This window comes from Symphodus melops (assembly GCF_947650265.1).
Source record: "Symphodus melops genome assembly, chromosome: 5".
NCBI classification, from domain to species: domain Eukaryota; kingdom Metazoa; phylum Chordata; class Actinopteri; order Labriformes; family Labridae; genus Symphodus; species Symphodus melops.
This window is the reverse complement of record NC_136695.1, coordinates 22,702,091-22,720,513: the sequence shown is the minus strand read 5'-3', so window position 1 is coordinate 22,720,513 and position 18,423 is coordinate 22,702,091. Positions and strand designations below refer to the sequence as shown.

The window sequence follows — 18,423 nt, the reverse complement described above, 5'->3', positions numbered from 1 at the left end:
GTATACTGATTTAAATAATTGATTTTTAAATAATGATTATAATAGATAATACATAATACACTTATAACAAATGTCAAAACATGCTGTAAACACAAATTCATTCACCGTGTCCACCCTGTTACTGATCATAACAGTAACAGGGTGGACGGTAACAGGGGGGACATTTTATCCTAAACCTAGCCATTTCTACCCCTATGAAGGAAAACAACCTAATACAAAACGACCATTAAGGAGTATTTTGTACATATTTATCAGCAATATTTTCAATACCACAAAAAAATACTGTTTTCCACTAAATATAAGGGTAACAGAGTGGACATGTTATGCTTTACCACATCTATAAACAATTCTAAAACATTGAAAAAAAGGTTGATAAAAGAGTGATACTCACTGGGCTTCTTGTTGATGTTTCCCTCCAAAAATGTATCACTTCTTGAGAGCATAGCCTCAGAGTTCTGTTACCATGGGAACATTTAGGGGGCTCGTCCAAAGGGACTCTCACCAGAGTAACAGGGTGGACAGTCAATTCAGGGACACAATGTCTTTTAATGATTTTATGCATTAAAATTATATAAATGACAAAAACTATTATATGATGAGCAACATTTAAAAAAAGACTATATACCAATAAAAAGAAATCTCAATTTTTTTTTATATTTATGCCATATTTATGCAATTTTAGTTGCGTAAACATGACTGGGGACATGGCATTTTAACCTGCCCTTCACTAACATGAGAACATTTAATTTAAAACAATCAATTCTGAGGATATATCCTTTTTTTCTATGGTAGAGTAAGATTTATACTTGAAGAAAAACGTTTCAAAAAGAGTATTGACCCAGTTTTAAACAAAATACACCATAATATGTCATGGGGACTCAAATGTCACCGAACGCTAGGAATGACTCAGGTGGTAATGCAACTCTTTGGCTGCAGAGCGCTTTTAAACACCACCGAAGAAGTAAAGTCGGCACTCCCCGTGTGCGACCAACAGGTGGCGCTGCTGTTTTTTGCCTAGACAGGAAGTAAAAAAAAAAAATCCACATCACATCCGTGAACAAGAGAACAGCAACAAAAGATCTGAGGCAGTCTTGTCAAAGTTTAACTGTAAGTAAATTTTCAACACATATTTTATCGATTAAATGACTTATCCCAGTTTGTAACATCCTCTTAAGCGCATGCGCAGTGTAGGCGTGTATACAGTATCTCTCTGCCTGAGTCTGTTATTGACGGAAGAAGAGGCGCTAACTGAGTGACACTCTTCTTAAAAAAACAACAAAGTTGTATAAGTAACAGTGAGTAGTATTAGTAGTTTTTTTTCCTTTAACAATAGGCCTCCAACATGTTCTACTGGTATTTTATGTAGGTCTACATGATACACAAACTCCGAAATGATGGTATAGGATTTCGGTAATGATTTTTTTTGAACGTCCTGTTTGGTGATGTGGCAGCGTTAATTCCGTCTCTGTATAACTACGACTGTTACTATCATTACTGCTTTATCTGTGCTTTGAATTTGTAGTGTTTTCAGACTGTACTAATAAGAATTTAAGAACTCTTTTCTGTTTTCATAAACTAAATAGTTTGAAAATAAATGCCTCTTACAATTAGTTCGGTTTAGTTGTCTGTTTTAATTGTGAATAATGGACGTCGATAAATCAACCCTTTACCATTATTAAGCTGTAACTGCCTATTGTTTGTAAAATCTTAAATAGAAAGATAAATATATTGACAATACTCACAGCCAGTGTGTGATAGATAGATAGAGTTACCATTTTAATAGAGGGGTAGAAGACCTGACATGTGCAAATGCCAGCCATGATCAGTCATTTATAAGGTGACCTTATCTCCAGCATGATATGTCAACTAAGACAACACTTAAACATTAAACAAATATTATTATTCATCAGTCAACCTGTCAAACCTGACAGTGGAACAGTGTTATATAGATTTAATACTAGTTGTGGGTGAATCCACAATGTGTAATATTTGAATCTAGTGATAGTGGTGTTTGCTCTCTCTTTCTTTGCGCTCATGGCTAATTGATCATTAAGGTCTAAATTGGCCAAAAAGAAAATAGCTATGAAAATATCTAACCAAAAGGACTTTTCACATTTGTAACAATTTCATCTCACCAATGCTTTTAAGTATACACTTTGATTCCCTCTGCATGAGTGACAGGATGCAACTTGTCTGATTGTTTATTAAGGCTCAATAGGAGAATAAGGGACTGAAAGAAACTCAAAGTTTCTTGGAAAAAAACAGCAACCTGTTAACTCCTAATCTGGGAACTCAGAGATTCCCTCAATTTAGCATTAACAAAACCTGCGTATTTCACTTCAGTCATGGTCTGAAACAGTGTTGTTATTATTATTATTATTATTATTGTTTATACCCAGCACTAGTTGACTGCATTTAATTTATCTAATGAATTTGTTGTCGTCTGATGACAGCTGATACATCCTCCCCCCATTGTTTAGACAAAAAAACGAAAAGCTACAGACACAATTATATCTGCTGTTCGAATGCTATGAATGTTTTATATCTTAACTGGTTTGTGCCTGTTTTTCCTGCAGCAGGCAGTCTGTAGATGCCATCTGGAGCTCCAAAGGGGGAGAACTGTCTTGTAGACATGGACAGCAAGGCTGGAGATCTGTTCACTGCGGAGGATGCTCAACCAACTGGTACAGGTGGAGCTGGGGTCCTGGCAAAGTAAGGGTCCAATTATTATTATTATTATTATTATTATTGTTATTATTTTAATGATTAACATTGCATTAACAATTCATAACATTAACAAATACACAACCCCACCCCGTCGTAATGCAGTCTTTGAGGCTGAACCACATTATGTAACCTTTTTTATTTTTGCACTTGTTTATGTTTTCTGTTATTCATCTTTTGTGCAGGCTTTGGCTCCCCAAAGGCTTCTCAGTCAGCATGGCCAAAGAGTGGATCGACAAGCGCCGAGTGTCCATTCGACCTTGGGCCAGCTTTGTAGACCAACGCAAGTTTTCAAAACCGCGCAACTTCGGAGAGTTGTGCCAGAGAGTGGTGAAAAACGTGGATACTTACAACAGCAACTATACCTTCATCTTCATGGGTCTCATCCTCTACTGCATGTAAGGCCAACAGAGAGGAGCTCTGACCAGCTCTTACTCACACAGTCTGTATCTGATGCACACAGGAAGGCTTTGGCCACTGGAAACATGACAGAAGGAGGAACAGAGCTAGAAAGTGTTCCCTACAATTGTTACGATTGTAACTAAGTCTGAAGATTGACTGGACCCTTGATGTTTCTTCTCCTCAGAATCAGCTCTCCCATGTTACTGATTGCCTTGGCTGTGTTCGTTGGTGCCTTCTACATTATTCACCTCAAGTCCCAGGAGTCCAAACTGGTTGTCCTCGGTGAGAAAAGCTGCCGACTACACTTTGCAATCCATCAGAATATTACCTGCTCAACACTGTGAATCCTTGTGACACTGAACCTATATATTCTAACCTATTACTGAAGCTTTTCATACTCTAAGCATGTTTAATGTTGGTATGGGTCTTGTCTTAAAACTTCTTACTGTTTGATACATTTTGATCCACAATTCCAAGCCAGACTCACAGGTTGGTGCAAGCATGGACATACAAATTACACAGACAATAGAACAACAACAACATACAGACATACTGTATGTGTTTGATATGGACCTGTGTCTGCAATAAAGCTTTATTATTATTCTGTAGAAGCTAAAGCAAGAAAACATCTGAAGTAAGAAGGGTTGCAGGAGGTATTTGTTGTTAGCAACTGTGGTAACTTTCCCCATGCACACCATCATAATGTCCTATCACAATTATACACTAAGCAGAGCATGTACATTTATTCATTAACCTCCACCTTTCTATTGTTTTAAAAGTCAACTTAACCAGACCTGCAAAAGGGAGAATATGATCCTATCTGTGTAAATAAACCTGTCATTTGTATCCAAACCAGGCAAGGAGCTGACTGTCCCTCACCAGATGAGTCTGGCTGGAGCTCTCTCTCTGCCTGTGTTCTGGTTAGCTGGAGCTGGAGCTGCAGTCTTTTGGGTCCTGGGTAAGCCTGACAATTCTATTCCCCCCATTCATTTATATTCACGTCTTTTAAGACTATTTTTATATACTTCTCATGTCATTTGTGATAAGTGGGTTTCAACAGCACTCTGCTGTCAAATCAAGAATTTGTAGCTGTAAACAGACACTGCTTTCAAAGCCCTTCTTCCTGTTCGTCTTGTTTTTCTCCTCACATTCCACCTTTTTCATTTGTCACGTCTCCTCTCAGGAGCAACGCTGTTTGTGATTGGCACTCACGCTGGTTTCCGTGAGCTGGAGGAATCTGACATGGAAGAGCTCTTCATGGAGCCTGTGTGAAGAACAGGCTGAACTGTCAGCAGGTGCCGCTCAACTATCAGTCATCACTTTGACCCTGTAATAATGTAAGCTCGGAGGGGTTGAGGAAAAAACTGCTTCTTCTCTGTTCCTTATCGTCCTGTGCATCCTGTATTCCTAGTATCCTGCCTCGTGTTTGAGGAATGCACCTTGTCTTGCCTCTGAAGTCGTGGCTGTTACAGACTGTATAGCAAACTCAGTCATACAGTTAATCTACAATTTGCACAAATTAATTGTTAATGAGTATTTAAGCAAAGTGTTCATGCAGATTATAAACCTCTCTATACATATTCTCTAACTTGCATACCTCTGGTTCGTGTCAAATCCTGTCCACTGTAAATTTCTTCAGCTTCTTCGTTTAAAATCAGCTGACTCAATTACAAACTTACTGTGCAACAATTTGTTAGGTAATGCAATGGTTGTTATTCATCAGAGTTGGGAAAAAAAAGTGCCATTTAAAGCTTTAAAAATATTTACCTCTGATAATGATTATGTTCAAAAAGAAGTTTGAATTCAAGGGGAATCAGCAGATGAAACCATTCTGTGTTTCAGGAGGGGTCATTAACATAGCCAGCTGGATGGAAGCTCTGTATATTATGGGGGATTGTATTACTTTGCCGACTGTCTGTGAGCGTATTTATCAGCTTTACTTTCTAAAGGGTTTTGAAACATTTACTCATTTGTTTACACATCGATGTTTGTTGGGTGTTTTTGTATTTCAGTCGAATCATGGAAGTGCAATAAATGGCTGATAAGTTATTTTCTCGCTGTTCTCATCTTTAAGTGTTGCTTGTTTTGTGCCCTGCATTGAATACACGGTGGAATCGGACAGTTGCAGCCTTCGTGCCTCTTCTTCTCTATCTCCAGCACACCGAACACTGCAGCACTCGCCAACCCCCTCTTGTCTGCCCTGTGGTCCCCCCTTTTGTCCCCCTTTTCATGTGACCCCTGTGACCTCTTGCTCTGTGACTGCACAGTAAGAGGACCCCATGCTCATGTTGCCATGGCGATGACCTTGGAGGGCCCCAGTCAGACACAAACTCGTCCACAGACACACTGCGGCAAAGGCGAGCGATCGATATTCTATTATACGGAGGGTGGCAAGGGGGAGGTGTGGGTGGAAGGGGGGTGGGGGGGGGGTCTCACTGCAGTGAGCTCACTGCAGAGACACAGGGGAAATTAGAGGGTGAGAGTGTGTGTGTGTGTGTGTGTGTGTGTTGGTCAGTGTGAGAGTGTCAGAAAGTGGATGTGCCTGTGAGTTTATGTGTGTGTGTGAGTTGGAGACAATGTATTTGTCATTGGATGGTACTAGAGCAGTGTTAAAAAGTTTTTAACTGAAAGGGACTTGTCCTACATTCTCACAGGAAATGGCAAGGTTACCTTTTGGACCATACCATCTGTAACTCTCACATTACAGAGCTGTACGTTTAGTTATAATATGCTTGATTTGTGTACTAGGGGGGCAATAAGAGGTTCATATAAAATAGATGACCCTTGTGGCACAGAGCGGTAACACAATTACAGTCTGTTCCCTTAACATGAAAGATATACGACCTCTTTATTCCAAGAAATGTTCCTTTTGGTAAATAACTTAATCAGAATATCTCTTCCTACTTACTGAGCATATGATTGATTGACTATTTATTTTTGTTGTATGTATACTATATATATATATATATATATACATACTGTATCACCTGCACCAAGATCTAAGAACCGACAGTTCTGTGATCCATGTTTATAGAAACATTAGAAGGGAGAGACGAGGAGATGACATGCAGCACAGGGCCGCTTCGAAGAGGAACGCAGCTGTCATATATGGAGCTACCAGGCCATCCTGGGCCAAAATTGATGTCCTTTTAGGGTGCATTTGCTCTCCTTTTGTAACACTCCATCTTTAACGTTGATTTACATGTGTTAGACAGGACTGACATGTTCAGGATGGTTTGGTGCATCAACCTGGGATGCTGCCAGCGCTTGATTCAAAAGCTGTTAAACGTTATACAGTTTGCAGGTTGCAGTGCTAAGAAACTGACCACTAGGTGGCATCCCATCCTCAGATTTGTAGTGTGTGGGCTTCTGTGTGCACACTGCTATGTTCAACAATTAAGCTTCACACATACAAGCCCCAGCTAATCAATAGTTTTGGATTCAACTTTAAATGAGCTTGACCTGAGTGAGGTGGAGCCTACATATTGATTCACAGGTTATAGACTGATGTGTAAGATCAAGGTCTGCTGTATACAAGAGCTGAGATTGGGCTACATAATATACAGCTCATAATTGAAGTTTGTTTTATAGCTCAACACAATGAATATTTACATTGATCATATATATCAACATCTATTATGTGCAGTATGTAACAGTCAAAATGTAACAGTCTTAGCAAGATCTTTATTTGTTGCAGTTTATTTTAAGAAAAGACACAGGTCCCTTATATTTTATTTATGTTCTCTTCATGTGGGTAAGTGCATGTTAATCTTGTCAAAGAAGGAGCACTAATGAAAAAGGCATTTGAATTTTAAAAAGAAAAATACACTGATTAAAACGAGAGAGAGAAAAACAGACACACAGAAGGGTCTAGGTTGTATTAAATGTTCTAGATGTTTTATTAGTGTTGGTTTCATTTATTTGACACACATGTTCTACTAGTCGTGTTTTTTTTTTCTTCTTGGATTTCGACTCTTGCAGCCATCTGAGACAGACCCAGCCAGAGACCGCTGGCCCTTCACTGGTCTCCATCACATACATGCACACAGACCCGGGCCAGACCAGGACCTGGACTGCACTGGAGCTGGACCTGATCCGGTTATAGACGCCCAGGCATGTGGACTCATCACCACCACTCACCACATCACAGCACACTGCACCACATCATACCGGCACACCTGCAGTGACAGGAACCTGAAAGCCTTGGTTGGTTTCTTGTGTCTTTATGTAAAAACACAAGCGAAAAACCTGCTCTGCTGTTACAGTATCAGAGGAGCCTCCTGAAAAACCAGCTAAATAACTGAAACCAAACAAAAAAACAAAAAGAGAGACACATTTTTCTTTTTTTTTCCCTCTCTCACAAACATTGGTGATGTTCTTTATGAATGTCTCTCTCGAGCTGTTTTTCCAACATGATTTTTTTTATTGTTTCATTTAAATTCAGTATAGAATTATATAGATTTCCTAGAGCACACAGAAAGATTGAGTTGTATTTACCAACATCGGGGAGGGGGATTTGGGGGGTGTACTGTAATAGTTATTAACAAGGACAATGTTTCACACAGTGCACACAAACAGAGACAAACGGGGCAGGAGGGCAGGGAGAGGAGGTGTGTGAGAGACAGGCAGACAGGGGAGAGAGGGGGCACAGGACGCCATGGGGTGTGCTTTGTCAGACCTAAATGAGGGAAAAGCAGCTCTCACATTCCCCCCCTCTCGTCTTATAAATAAAAAAGACAAGTAAAATCATCGAACCCCCCCCTGTACCCCACATATTAAAAAACAACACTGTGGCCGTCGAGAACATAAGAGAAAGAAAATGGTCGCAGAGAGAACGACAGGGAAATGACCACTCCACTGGTCCTCCACAGACAGAAGACAGAGGCAAGAGGTGGCAGTCGAAGTGGTGTCGGTGTTGGGATCTCACTGTGTGATCTTTGTATCTGTGTGTGATTGGAGGACAAGCAAAGGGTTGGCGAAGAGGAGGATGAGAAGGTGAAGAGAGGAATGAAGGTATAGAGAAATACGAGGGGAAGAGAGCAGGGAAGTACCAGGGAGGGTAAGGAGCTGGATGGCCCTTTTTTGCAGAGCATAGACACTCTCTTTGTATCCTTAGCTCATTCGAATCTACATACACAATATGCAGCTGCCGTTTGGTAGATATATTGGTTTATGTACACAGCAGTGAGAGAACACATGCAAAGAGTATCATAGGAGATGGGGGAAAGGGGGCGGTCAATGTAGAAAGTTGTAAAGGTGCTTTTGCTGTTTTTAATCTTTGGGGAAGTTGTGATGAAAATTGCTTCAAAGCCGTTTTTGTCTTTAAGGGGGGCGGGCGTCTGGAGGTGTGTCTTGCCAGGGATGGAGTGACAGGGGGGAGAAATAAGTGGAAGATGGAGGGGGGTTGAGCAAAGATGCTCCATCGATCAATAATATGTCTCCCTCTCCACCCAACCTGCACAAGAGAGAAGAAAAAAACACAGGGAAGTTCATTGTTAGTTCACGAGTCATGATTCCAAATGATTCAATATATAGATAATATACCACTCAATTAACTTTTTGGTGAATACTCAAGAGTCAATGCAGTGCAGATATGAAGCTGAGCAAGCAGCATGTTTAGCTTTTAACTAAAACTGTGTAAAGAGCTAACCTCGTCCAAAGACAACAAAGTCTGACTACTCGCACCTATAATACTCATAAATGAGTCATAACTATTTACTTAAGGGGTTATTTGCTGATCGGGAGAAAATACAAACCTCCTGGGTGCCTGCGAAGGAGAAGTTTTCGGACTTCATCATAAACAAAGATGAGGAAACTGTATGGGAATGCACAGAACCACCAGGTAGGCCTGTAGGCAAAAACAAGAAAAAGACACCATTAAAATAAAAGCGGTAACATATTATATATTCCATTATATAATATATAATAATATATATATGATACATGTGACAATAGCACTCACTTAAGAGGATACATCCTGAGTGCCACGTCCATGCCTGGGCAGTAGGACAGGAAGGCAGCCAGGGCTGTCTCTTCAAACAGGCCGAAGATCAAGATCTTGTTCCTGTGTTGAGAAACATGAGAAATATTGAAAGGGAGAACTGAGGGTGCAGAGGCTGGAATACATCGAAGTCATGCTTTGCAAATAATTACCAGCAAAAGGATATTATAGTATGGTATATAGAGTATAGGTTATTACATGCGTGTCTCCACAGAGTTGCTGGACTCACCTCATGCCTTGCTGGAACACAGAGTTACGTCGGGTCTTGCAGATGATGACATCAGCCCACTGCACGACCACAATACTGACAAAGAAGGCTGTGTGGCATGTAAACTCTACTATCTTCCTCTGCTCATATGTCTGAGGTTCAGGAGAAGAAGAAGAGACACTTACATAGTGAACATAGTAAATGCTGAAACACACCTATATGTTAACAAAAAGCCACACACTTACCCACTGCTGGCCATAGCTGTCTTCCAGGTCGTTGACTGAGCGGTCGTCCCAGTTAAGCCTGATACCTACAAGTATACTGGGCAGGAAACCATTTTCAGCCAAGATGACAAAGTAGGCGAAAAAGCCTCCAAGAGCCTGGATCATACCTGAGGAAAAAAACACAGGCACAGATTTTTATTTAAATCTCACTGAGGTCGCTCCAAACATAATTCTGTAACGGTTATTTGTGAACATCAAAGGGGGATCAAGTTGATTCTACAGCAAAATTACTTCCAGACAAGCAAGATCAAACTACAATCCAGAACAAAGACAATTCATAGCCTGGCTCAGGGGATGACATTTTCATTTCACCTACCGATTTGTCCATAGGCAATGCTGATAAGCCTCTCGTTCACCAGCTTGTCCCTGAATGGGTTCCTGGGCTGACGCTTCATGATGTCGCTCTCAGCTGCTTCATAGGCCAGGGAGATCGCAGGTACCTGAGGGAAGAGGGGGGAAATGTTGTATGTTGTGTTGACAGGAGCTAGATTCAGTGTTTGAGGGTGTTAAAAAAGACAGCAAGAGTTCGATTGACTCTCACCATGTCAGTTCCCAGGTCGATACAGAGGATGGTGATGGTTCCAAGTGGCAGGGGAATGTTGACAATGATGAAAAACAGGAAGGGAGTGATCTCTGGGATGTTGCTGGTCAGGGTGTAGGCGATGGACTTCTTCAGATTATCAAAGATCAAACGGCCTGATGGGAGAAAAACAGACGGGTCACTTTGCAGTTCTACTGTTTGTCTCTTTTGTCAAAGATTATGACTCCTCATCTGTGTCTGAATATTCAAGTTAATCTTTTAAGGCCTAAATCTTGTTCTAGATCCTTTCTCTTACTATATGTTCTTTCATCATAAACTGTTCTTTGTGTTCATTTTCCTCTACACTCCTATACCCTGGGTCTTCTCACCTTCTTCCACTCCTGTCACAATAGAGGCAAAGTTGTCATCCAACAAGATCATGTCCGCAGCCTGTTTGGACACATCTGAGCCTGAGATCCCCATGGCAACACCGATGTCGGCCTTTTTCAGAGCAGGTGAGTCATTCACACCATCACCTGTCACAGCTACAATGGCACCCTGGGTGAGAAAAAGTAAAAGAGGTGAGTTTAAAGAGCATAAATACACAGACAAAAGCATATATTCTTCATTTAAAAATGAATGAATATCCACTGTATTAGTGTCATTTAAGAATAATCATGATAAACTATGACCAACCTCAATGTTTATAAGATGTCTATAAATTTCAGTAACATTATTAGTATCACATTTTTAAAATAAATTAGTTAACATGTAATGATTCACATTTAAAGGAAAACACTCAGTAGGTCTTGGTAAAAAGATATTTTTTTCTACAAGTCAGGGAATCCGCCTTCAGCAGATAACCAGCGCCATCTGCTGTTCAAAAAGTCAAATAACTCTTTAAGATTAAATTGTTGGGCTTCTGAGCCTTAATAGGAGAGACAGGACAGTAGATAGAAAAGGAAATCAGGGAGAGAGAGAGAGAATGGAGATTGACATGCGGGAAAGGAGCCACAGGTTGGATTTTAACCCCGGGACACCCCGTAAAAAGAGTTACAGGGGCGTCACCCTCCCACAGTCTGTAAAAACTGTGATAGTTTACAAGGCATTTCATTCGAACAATCTGAAAGTGTTCCCACCAGTCGCTGGCAGCCCTCCACAATGATGAGCTTCTGCTGTGGGGAGGTCCTGGCAAACACGATCTCTGTGTGGTTCCTCAGGATGTCGTCCATCTGATCCTGAGAAAGATCTTTCAGGTCTGTGCCGTGGATCACACAAGCCTTGGCATCCCTGAATAAAGACAGATAAAAAGTCATCTTTGGTGTCCTTTGTTTGCGAGTGATTGTCCTATAGGTTTGTGTTTGTTTTGCATGACGCTTCTTTACCTGGGGTTGACCTGGCTCACAGGAATGTTGAGGCGAGCAGCTATGTCCTCCACTGTCTCGTTGCCCTCGGAGATGATGCCCACGCCCTTGGCAATGGCCTTGGCTGTGATTGGGTGATCTCCAGTGACCATAATGACCTATCAGCAATAAAAAGAACAACTAGGATTAAGTGAATGATCTTAAGAAAGGTGTACTTTATTCTTAAACATTACAAGAGATACAGAAAAATGAAGAGTAGGCTTTAAATAAATCTCCCTTACCTTAATACCAGCAGATCTGCATTTACCCACAGCATCAGGTACAGCAGCACGGGGAGGGTCAATCATGGACATGAGGCCAACAAAGCAAAGGTTGTCTGTCTGGAAATTGACATCATCTGTGTCAAAGGCAAAGCCCTTGGGGTACTGATCCTCTGGCATCATTACATGGCAGAAACCTGGAAGAGAATAAATGAGTCATTTGAAATGTTTAAAGATCTTCTCAGCGCCACCTTCAACTCAAATCACATTTAAATGTCGTCTAGTTTACTCATCAAGCATATATTAAGTTGAAAAAATAAGTTGGTGTGTAGTTATGAGGAAACTATGGTCACCTGCAGTGCAAGTCAGGGATTTTTTTCTTTTTTTTACTCATGTATAGGCGTTATCCAAGGAAAACTATGTATCATACATTTTGATTTCAGGGAAATAAAATGTCTGAAACATGTTTGTTTTTATTCTCCACCTCCTATATGAGGCAAACTGTTAAAAGAACACCAGATAGAAGATTTCTGCCTGTTAAAAGGAAGTTTTTTTTTCTTGCCATGTTATGACAGATTAAGCTGGGTCCTTGTAAAGTAGTGATAAGTAAGGTCTTTACCTGCTTTTTGTAACAACAACAATGAGCAGGGTCTTTTTACCTGCTCTTTACTAATGTTAACAGATAAAGAGGAAGGTCCTCTACCTGCTTTTTGTAAAATGTCTTGAGATCACACCTGTTATGGATTGACGCTATACAACTAAAGATTGATTGATTGATACTATGCAAGTGATAACAGAGCTGTTGGTAGAGACATTTAGGAGATAAAGGATTTTCATAGTGGCAGCCGAAGAATAAATGCCAAAAGTATTTTCACTAATGAATAAAGGAGAAATAAAGTTACTGTTTCCAAGTAACTTTGATAAATGTTGTTATTGTTCTGACACATAAATGTATCAGTGCATTAAGAATGCATCTATCCTTACCCAGGACTCTCTCTCCCAGTCCTCCCAGTTCCATGTATGCATTCTGGAAAGCTTCTTTCAGCTCCTCGTCCATAGGCTGCTCTTTGCCTTGTATCATGATGGTGGAGCATCTGTCCAGAATCCTCTCAGGTGCTCCCTTCATCACCAGCAGGTAACGATTGTCGTTAGGATCCTCTGTCTCATGTACTGAGAGCTAAAGGAGAAAAACAGTGAGTAAGTCGATGTCGTGACTAGTGTGTGTGGATTTATTTAGTTTCAACGTGTGAACAGGGCTGTCATATATCAAGTTTCTTACCTGATATTTGTTGGTGGAGTTAAAGGGGATCTCAGCCACCTTCTTGTTCCTGTCCCTCATAGCTCTGACTGAGCCGCAGGACAGCTCGATGCACTTAAGCAGGGCAGACTCTGAGGCATCTCCAGCAACGTCTCGCTTCAGGATGGGCAGTGAGTCTTGTCCTGCTTTGAACTGAGCACGGTTACACAGACCAGCAATACGAGCCAGAGACAGCCAGGTCACTGAGCTCTTGTCGAAAGAAGCACCTGCGGAACGAACAGAAATGTGCATATTATTAACCTTTGTCGTTTTCTGAAAATCATTTGCAGCGGTAAAACATGTCATCAGCAGTGTCTGCATCCTCTCTGCTCCCTCACCAGACTGGTCCTCTGTGGTGTCGGCCTCGTGGATCTGGTTGTCAAACCACATATGGGCCACGGTCATCCTGTTCTGGGTCAGGGTTCCTGTCTTGTCGGAGCAGATGGTGGAGGTGGAGCCTAGGGTTTCCACAGCCTCCAAGTTCTTCACCAGGCAGTTCTTCTTAGCCATACGTTTGGCAGTCAAGGTCAGACATACCTGCAGAAGAAGATGTATGATGTTTTGTTTGAATGAATCAATGATAAAGAAGCACAAGAGAAAGTAAAGAATTCATTTGTCACTTACAGTGACAGTGGCCAGCAGCCCCTCAGGCACATTAGCCACGATAATACCGATGAGGAAGATGACAGCCTCCAGCCAGCTGTAACCCAGGATGATGGCCAGGATGAAGAATGTGACACCAAGGAACACGGCCACACCAGTGATGATATGGATGAAATGCTCAATCTCCTTGGCGATGGGGGTCTTGCCGGTCTCCAGACCAGAAGTCAGAGTAGCGATGCGACCCATGACTGTGCGGTCTCCGGTGCAGATAACAAGGCCACGAGCGGTGCCTGATTTGGGGAAAAGACCAGAAATGTAATATTTGTGTCAAAGGTTCTCAAGACTAACATTCTCAGTTAAAAGTGAAAAAGTTTGTATCCCTTAAAGCCAGCCACAGACATACATATGTTCATAACAGCTGGTTACACTGGTGGTTACCATGGTGACCATACCTTCTACACAGTTGGTAGAGAAGAAAGCAACGTTGCGGGTCTCCAAGGGGTTGTCATGGGTACAGTCAGGTGACCTGCTCTGAGGCTCTGACTCGCCTGTTAGGGAGGAGTTATCGACCTACAGGGCAACAAAAAAAACAAAAAAAAACAAACATGATGTTTGGTTTTAAAAAAATGCTAGACTTTGATGTGTGTGCATGCAAAACGTGTGTGTGTGTGTGTGTGTGTACCTTGCAGCCATGAGCAGAGACCACCCTAATGTCAGCAGGGATCCTGTCTCCTCCCTTCACTTCAATCAGATCACCAGCTACGACTTCTTCAGCATTGATCTGTACCTTCTCACCCTCACGGATCACCAAGGCTTGCTGCAGGAAAATATCAGCGATGGTTAGAACCATTTAGCTCTACAATGTGTTCATAGATGACAAACACACACATTAGGCTGTAAAGGGACACGAGCTGGCTTCTTGTCACCTATAATTCGGAATGTAACTATTGTAAGTGGTAGAAATATAAACGTTCAAGGATATATTGTCACAGTAGAGTAAAGTTAAAACATAGATTTACCTGAGGCACCATGTTCTTAAAAGACTCCATGATTTTGGAGCTCTTGGCCTCTTGAAAGTATGAGAAACAACCGGTGATGATGACGACAGCTGTGAGCACAATACCTAGGTACAACTAGAGAGACAGAGACAGGAAGAGAGCATATCGTTATACACTGTACATCTGTCAGAGGTGTTACCGAGGTGTGAAAGGGCCAGATGTAAATATGTGAGAGTATACAAGTGTAAGGATGGCTTACATTGTCTCCTGCAGGATCGTCCTCAGTGGCTGCCTGGATGGCATAGGCCAGGAAGCAGAGGATGGCGCCAGTCCACAGCAGGATGGAGAATCCACCAAACAGCTGGCGACAGAACTTGACCCACTCTGGGGTAGTGGGAGGAGGGGTGAGAGCATTGGGACCATCCCTAATCAGAAACTCTGCAGCCTTGGCATTGGTCAGGCCCTGTAGGAGACACAGAGGTAAAGACATGTGGAGTCAGCAGTGAAAGAGGAGGCTGACATTGTGAATAAAAACAAAAACTCAACTCGCTCTATTTTTGTTTTTAAAGACCAGGGCAGGGTTGAATTGACAAAAACTGTAATACCAAAAAAAGTACTCTTATGCCATCTAGTGGCCAACTACAGAAACAGCTCTGATCCACAGCTGAACATACTAAGAGGAATGATACACTCACCTGGACAATGTCAGTCTGGAGTTTCCTGCATACCTCCTCTATGGACATCTTGTGTTCCGTCTGGAAAAAAGATGAAGAAATAATGAGAGCTCTGCATGGTTAAACGTATCTTTTAGTCACCACTATTCGCATGCATTAACATTTCAAGGAAGTAGTTAAAAAGTACAAACTGATTGATGAAAAAAGAGTTTTAAAGAACTTTTATGAAAGTTGTAAATTTAGTCCATGCATGCAGTTCACCTGAGAGATACGAGTATCAGGCCCGCCACATTTGGCGACCCAGGTGTCTGTTTCTTGCGCTGGGACGTTCGATCAAGGTGATGTCCTTTTGATAACAAGTCACCACTCTTACCAGTAAAAAATACAACGTCGTGGCCTGTATGAGAAAGCCTTCCTTTCTCTCCAACAGAGTCTGCATCAATTCCCTTTATTGGCTATAAGTTCCAGGAGGTTTTTTTTTTTTTTTTTTCAAAAGCTGAAGGTAAAACTTCATACATCCTTAAATGCATGGACGGTGACAGATGTTTTTTTATTTTTTTGGGGAATAGTGCCAGAGATCAATTTGTCAAATTGATCTGATTTTAACTGACAGAATCAAAAGTGCATTGGCCTCAAACACGGGTCCACAAGTATTTAGAGATCAAAGAAGACTTTTACTTACAATGGGCACTTCCTTCTTCAGTTCGTCCATGTTTTTTCCCTCCGCCCCCTTCTTCTTCTTGGGGGATCGGTCATCTTTGTCCTGTGTGGTGGCAACGCGGTAACTGTCTGACCGCCCATACTATAGACACACACATATGTTTTATACATGCCTTGGACTAGAGTGAAGGAGATAGTAGCCTTAGCGTTCATGTATATTATCCTTAATGTTCTCTGGGCTTTACATTTATATTTATATAACCAAAAGATAATCTGCATCTCTGAAAATACTTTGAAATCCTTCAGTATTCAGAGGGCTATCTTGCCAGACATTTTTACAGTATTTACAGTCACTAACTGTGACAGAAATAAAGCCTCAGATTTAGTAAATTGTCCTTGAGGGTTCTCCATTTCATTACACTGTAAATGTGGTTGTAACCTTGTGAAGTGGCCTTGTGAGGTAGCTTCTATTTCTCTGCAACTATTGTAATAACATCAAGTATTCTCAGTTCATGAGCACGATACCAGAGGAAAAGCATTGATATATAAGACCTAGCATCAAAGGACTTAGAAAAGACTCAAAAAGGTAAAAGCTTTTTCTGTCCTGCACAGACACATTGATATTTAGAGTGCACAACGTTAAAGCATGCCCTGCTGCCTACTGTGATCTTCCTTCATCAAATTAGTCCTGCTCTGATGTCCACAACAGTCTGATGGAAACATCAAACATCATTAAGTGTAAGGTTATAACTATTGGCTTAGTGGATTCTTGGGATTATCTAGCAGGCAGCACTTAGGACAAAAGAGAGATTGAAGTTACCGACAGAGTTTAGACTCATCAAAGACTTTCTGATTAGATTCTAGTATGATCCACATGACAACACAACACGTCATCCTTCCCTTTCATCCTGGTACCCTCTATGCTATAACTGTCCCGGCTTATGTTGTTTAAGTAGACGTGAGTGAACTATAAATAACCCCCAGAGCTGCACGTTCTAGTCTTTCTAGCTCTATAGGGAGAGCAGCATGACCGCTGGGACACGTCAATACAAATGCCCTTCATCAAAGGTCAAAGGTGGCGTAAAGAGGCAAGAATTCCTCGCAGAAGGTGACAAGGGTCCGAGAGAGGGGCCTCACACTGACACAACCAAGTCATCAAGGGAAAACGCACATGGAGGCAGATCAATACTATCAGATAGACGATGATGACTCATGCAGAGGGCTGGAGTCCAGCTGATATGGAAGTCGCATATTTGACACTAAATCAGACAGAGTGAATGTCAATGACAACAATGAGCTCGAAGGTTTGGATTTTATTGATTGTCTGAGAAGTATTGGCTGGTTGTTGCTCAAAAAATATCAAAATCCAGCAGGGTGTTGTTAATGATTGAAATCAAACAGCACCCTCTAGTGGTGAGACCGTGTAGCTTCATTTTAATAACTGCACATGTAATAAATGCAGACAACAAAATTAAAATAGTGGTATAAACTTCAAAGAAACAAGCAAACAGCTCTGTCCTTTATATCATTTATCAAAGTGTATTTACTTTGAACAAAGCTTTCGAGGTCTGTAGTCCTCTCCGCACATCAATAGACAAAGTTACTCAGTCAAACTATCCAAAACACTCCTTCCTGCAGTGCAACAAAATGTGACTACCAACCAAAGATCAGTTTGCCATTGCATTTCCCACTTTGGGCTGCTGTTGTGAAAAACAGTTGTGAAATCACCTGTCTGTACCTGCTGGATTTTAATGTGATAACACAGACCAGTGTTTCTGGTTTGTCTTCATTAAAGGGGGAAAAAAGGCTTCGTGAGACAACATGTGGACGTTGTGAACTCTCACTCACATAATGAAGTGTTGAGTATGGGCGGCTCAACGACCACTTCTGAATTTGAACAAACAATAAAACCACTCGCTCGAGCATGTCAGGCACAAAGAGTGGCATGTGTTTAAGAGGGAGGGACTGCAGATACACATCACTACATGCACACACAGAGGCTTCTGCAACAAAAGCGCAGGTGAGCAAATCTCCTGCCGCAGCAAGACCAGGCAGGCCTGGTGAGGTTTGAGGCTGCATGAAGCAGACTGCAGTGGAAAAGTACTGCTGCTTATCCCCTTGTGAGACAGACCCAGGATATGTGTGTATGTGTGTGTCTGTGGGCGTTAATATATATGTGTTTATTGTCTGTATTTGGCAGAGTAACTGTGTCTAACTATCGATGGAGGGATTCAGTTGGTGAATGAAGGCTCCATATCTCCTTGTACAGAGATCAAAGGTGTTGAATGATATGGAAAGTGTCAGATTTAGCTCCTAATCAGGTGTCAAAAAGGTGCCACAATCTCACTGCTGACAGACAGGCAGGTGTGTGAGTCTGCATTTGTTGGTGTAATGTTGTTGTTATGGCTACTTTCTCTTTCTCCCACAA

The 18,423-nt window shown here is 41.5% G+C and overlaps 2 protein-coding genes across 2 annotated transcripts in view; one reads left to right on the top strand and one right to left on the bottom strand.

Moving 5' to 3' along the window:
• Positions 1-994: 994 nt before the first annotated feature.
• Positions 995-5,175, top strand: rabac1 (Rab acceptor 1 (prenylated)). Its single transcript, XM_079343047.1, has 6 exons — positions 995-1,107; positions 2,577-2,712; positions 2,910-3,122; positions 3,311-3,408; positions 3,983-4,084; positions 4,310-5,175. Exons 2-6 carry the CDS (start codon positions 2,591-2,593, stop codon positions 4,396-4,398), a joined length of 624 nt encoding a protein of 207 aa, XP_079199173.1. The 5' UTR covers positions 995-1,107; positions 2,577-2,590; the 3' UTR covers positions 4,399-5,175.
• Positions 5,176-6,997: 1,822 nt separating this feature from the next.
• atp1a3b (ATPase Na+/K+ transporting subunit alpha 3b) overlaps positions 6,998-18,423 on the bottom strand; it is a 19,186-nt gene continuing 7,760 nt past the window's right edge. Inside the window, exons 3-23 of the mRNA XM_079343654.1 lie at positions 16,018-16,137; positions 15,357-15,416; positions 14,921-15,124; positions 14,683-14,796; positions 14,346-14,480; positions 14,116-14,233; positions 13,685-13,953; positions 13,399-13,597; positions 13,043-13,287; positions 12,748-12,940; positions 11,785-11,960; positions 11,525-11,661; positions 11,279-11,429; positions 10,529-10,697; positions 10,161-10,315; positions 9,936-10,059; positions 9,581-9,726; positions 9,357-9,487; positions 9,089-9,190; positions 8,883-8,974; positions 6,998-8,581 (exon numbers count right to left, since the gene is read on the bottom strand). Of these exons, the coding sequence (XP_079199780.1) occupies positions 8,553-8,581; positions 8,883-8,974; positions 9,089-9,190; positions 9,357-9,487; positions 9,581-9,726; positions 9,936-10,059; positions 10,161-10,315; positions 10,529-10,697; positions 11,279-11,429; positions 11,525-11,661; positions 11,785-11,960; positions 12,748-12,940; positions 13,043-13,287; positions 13,399-13,597; positions 13,685-13,953; positions 14,116-14,233; positions 14,346-14,480; positions 14,683-14,796; positions 14,921-15,124; positions 15,357-15,416; positions 16,018-16,137 (3,069 nt within the window). The 3' untranslated portion in view covers positions 6,998-8,552. The remainder of the gene's footprint in view (positions 8,582-8,882; positions 8,975-9,088; positions 9,191-9,356; positions 9,488-9,580; positions 9,727-9,935; positions 10,060-10,160; positions 10,316-10,528; positions 10,698-11,278; positions 11,430-11,524; positions 11,662-11,784; positions 11,961-12,747; positions 12,941-13,042; positions 13,288-13,398; positions 13,598-13,684; positions 13,954-14,115; positions 14,234-14,345; positions 14,481-14,682; positions 14,797-14,920; positions 15,125-15,356; positions 15,417-16,017; positions 16,138-18,423) is intronic.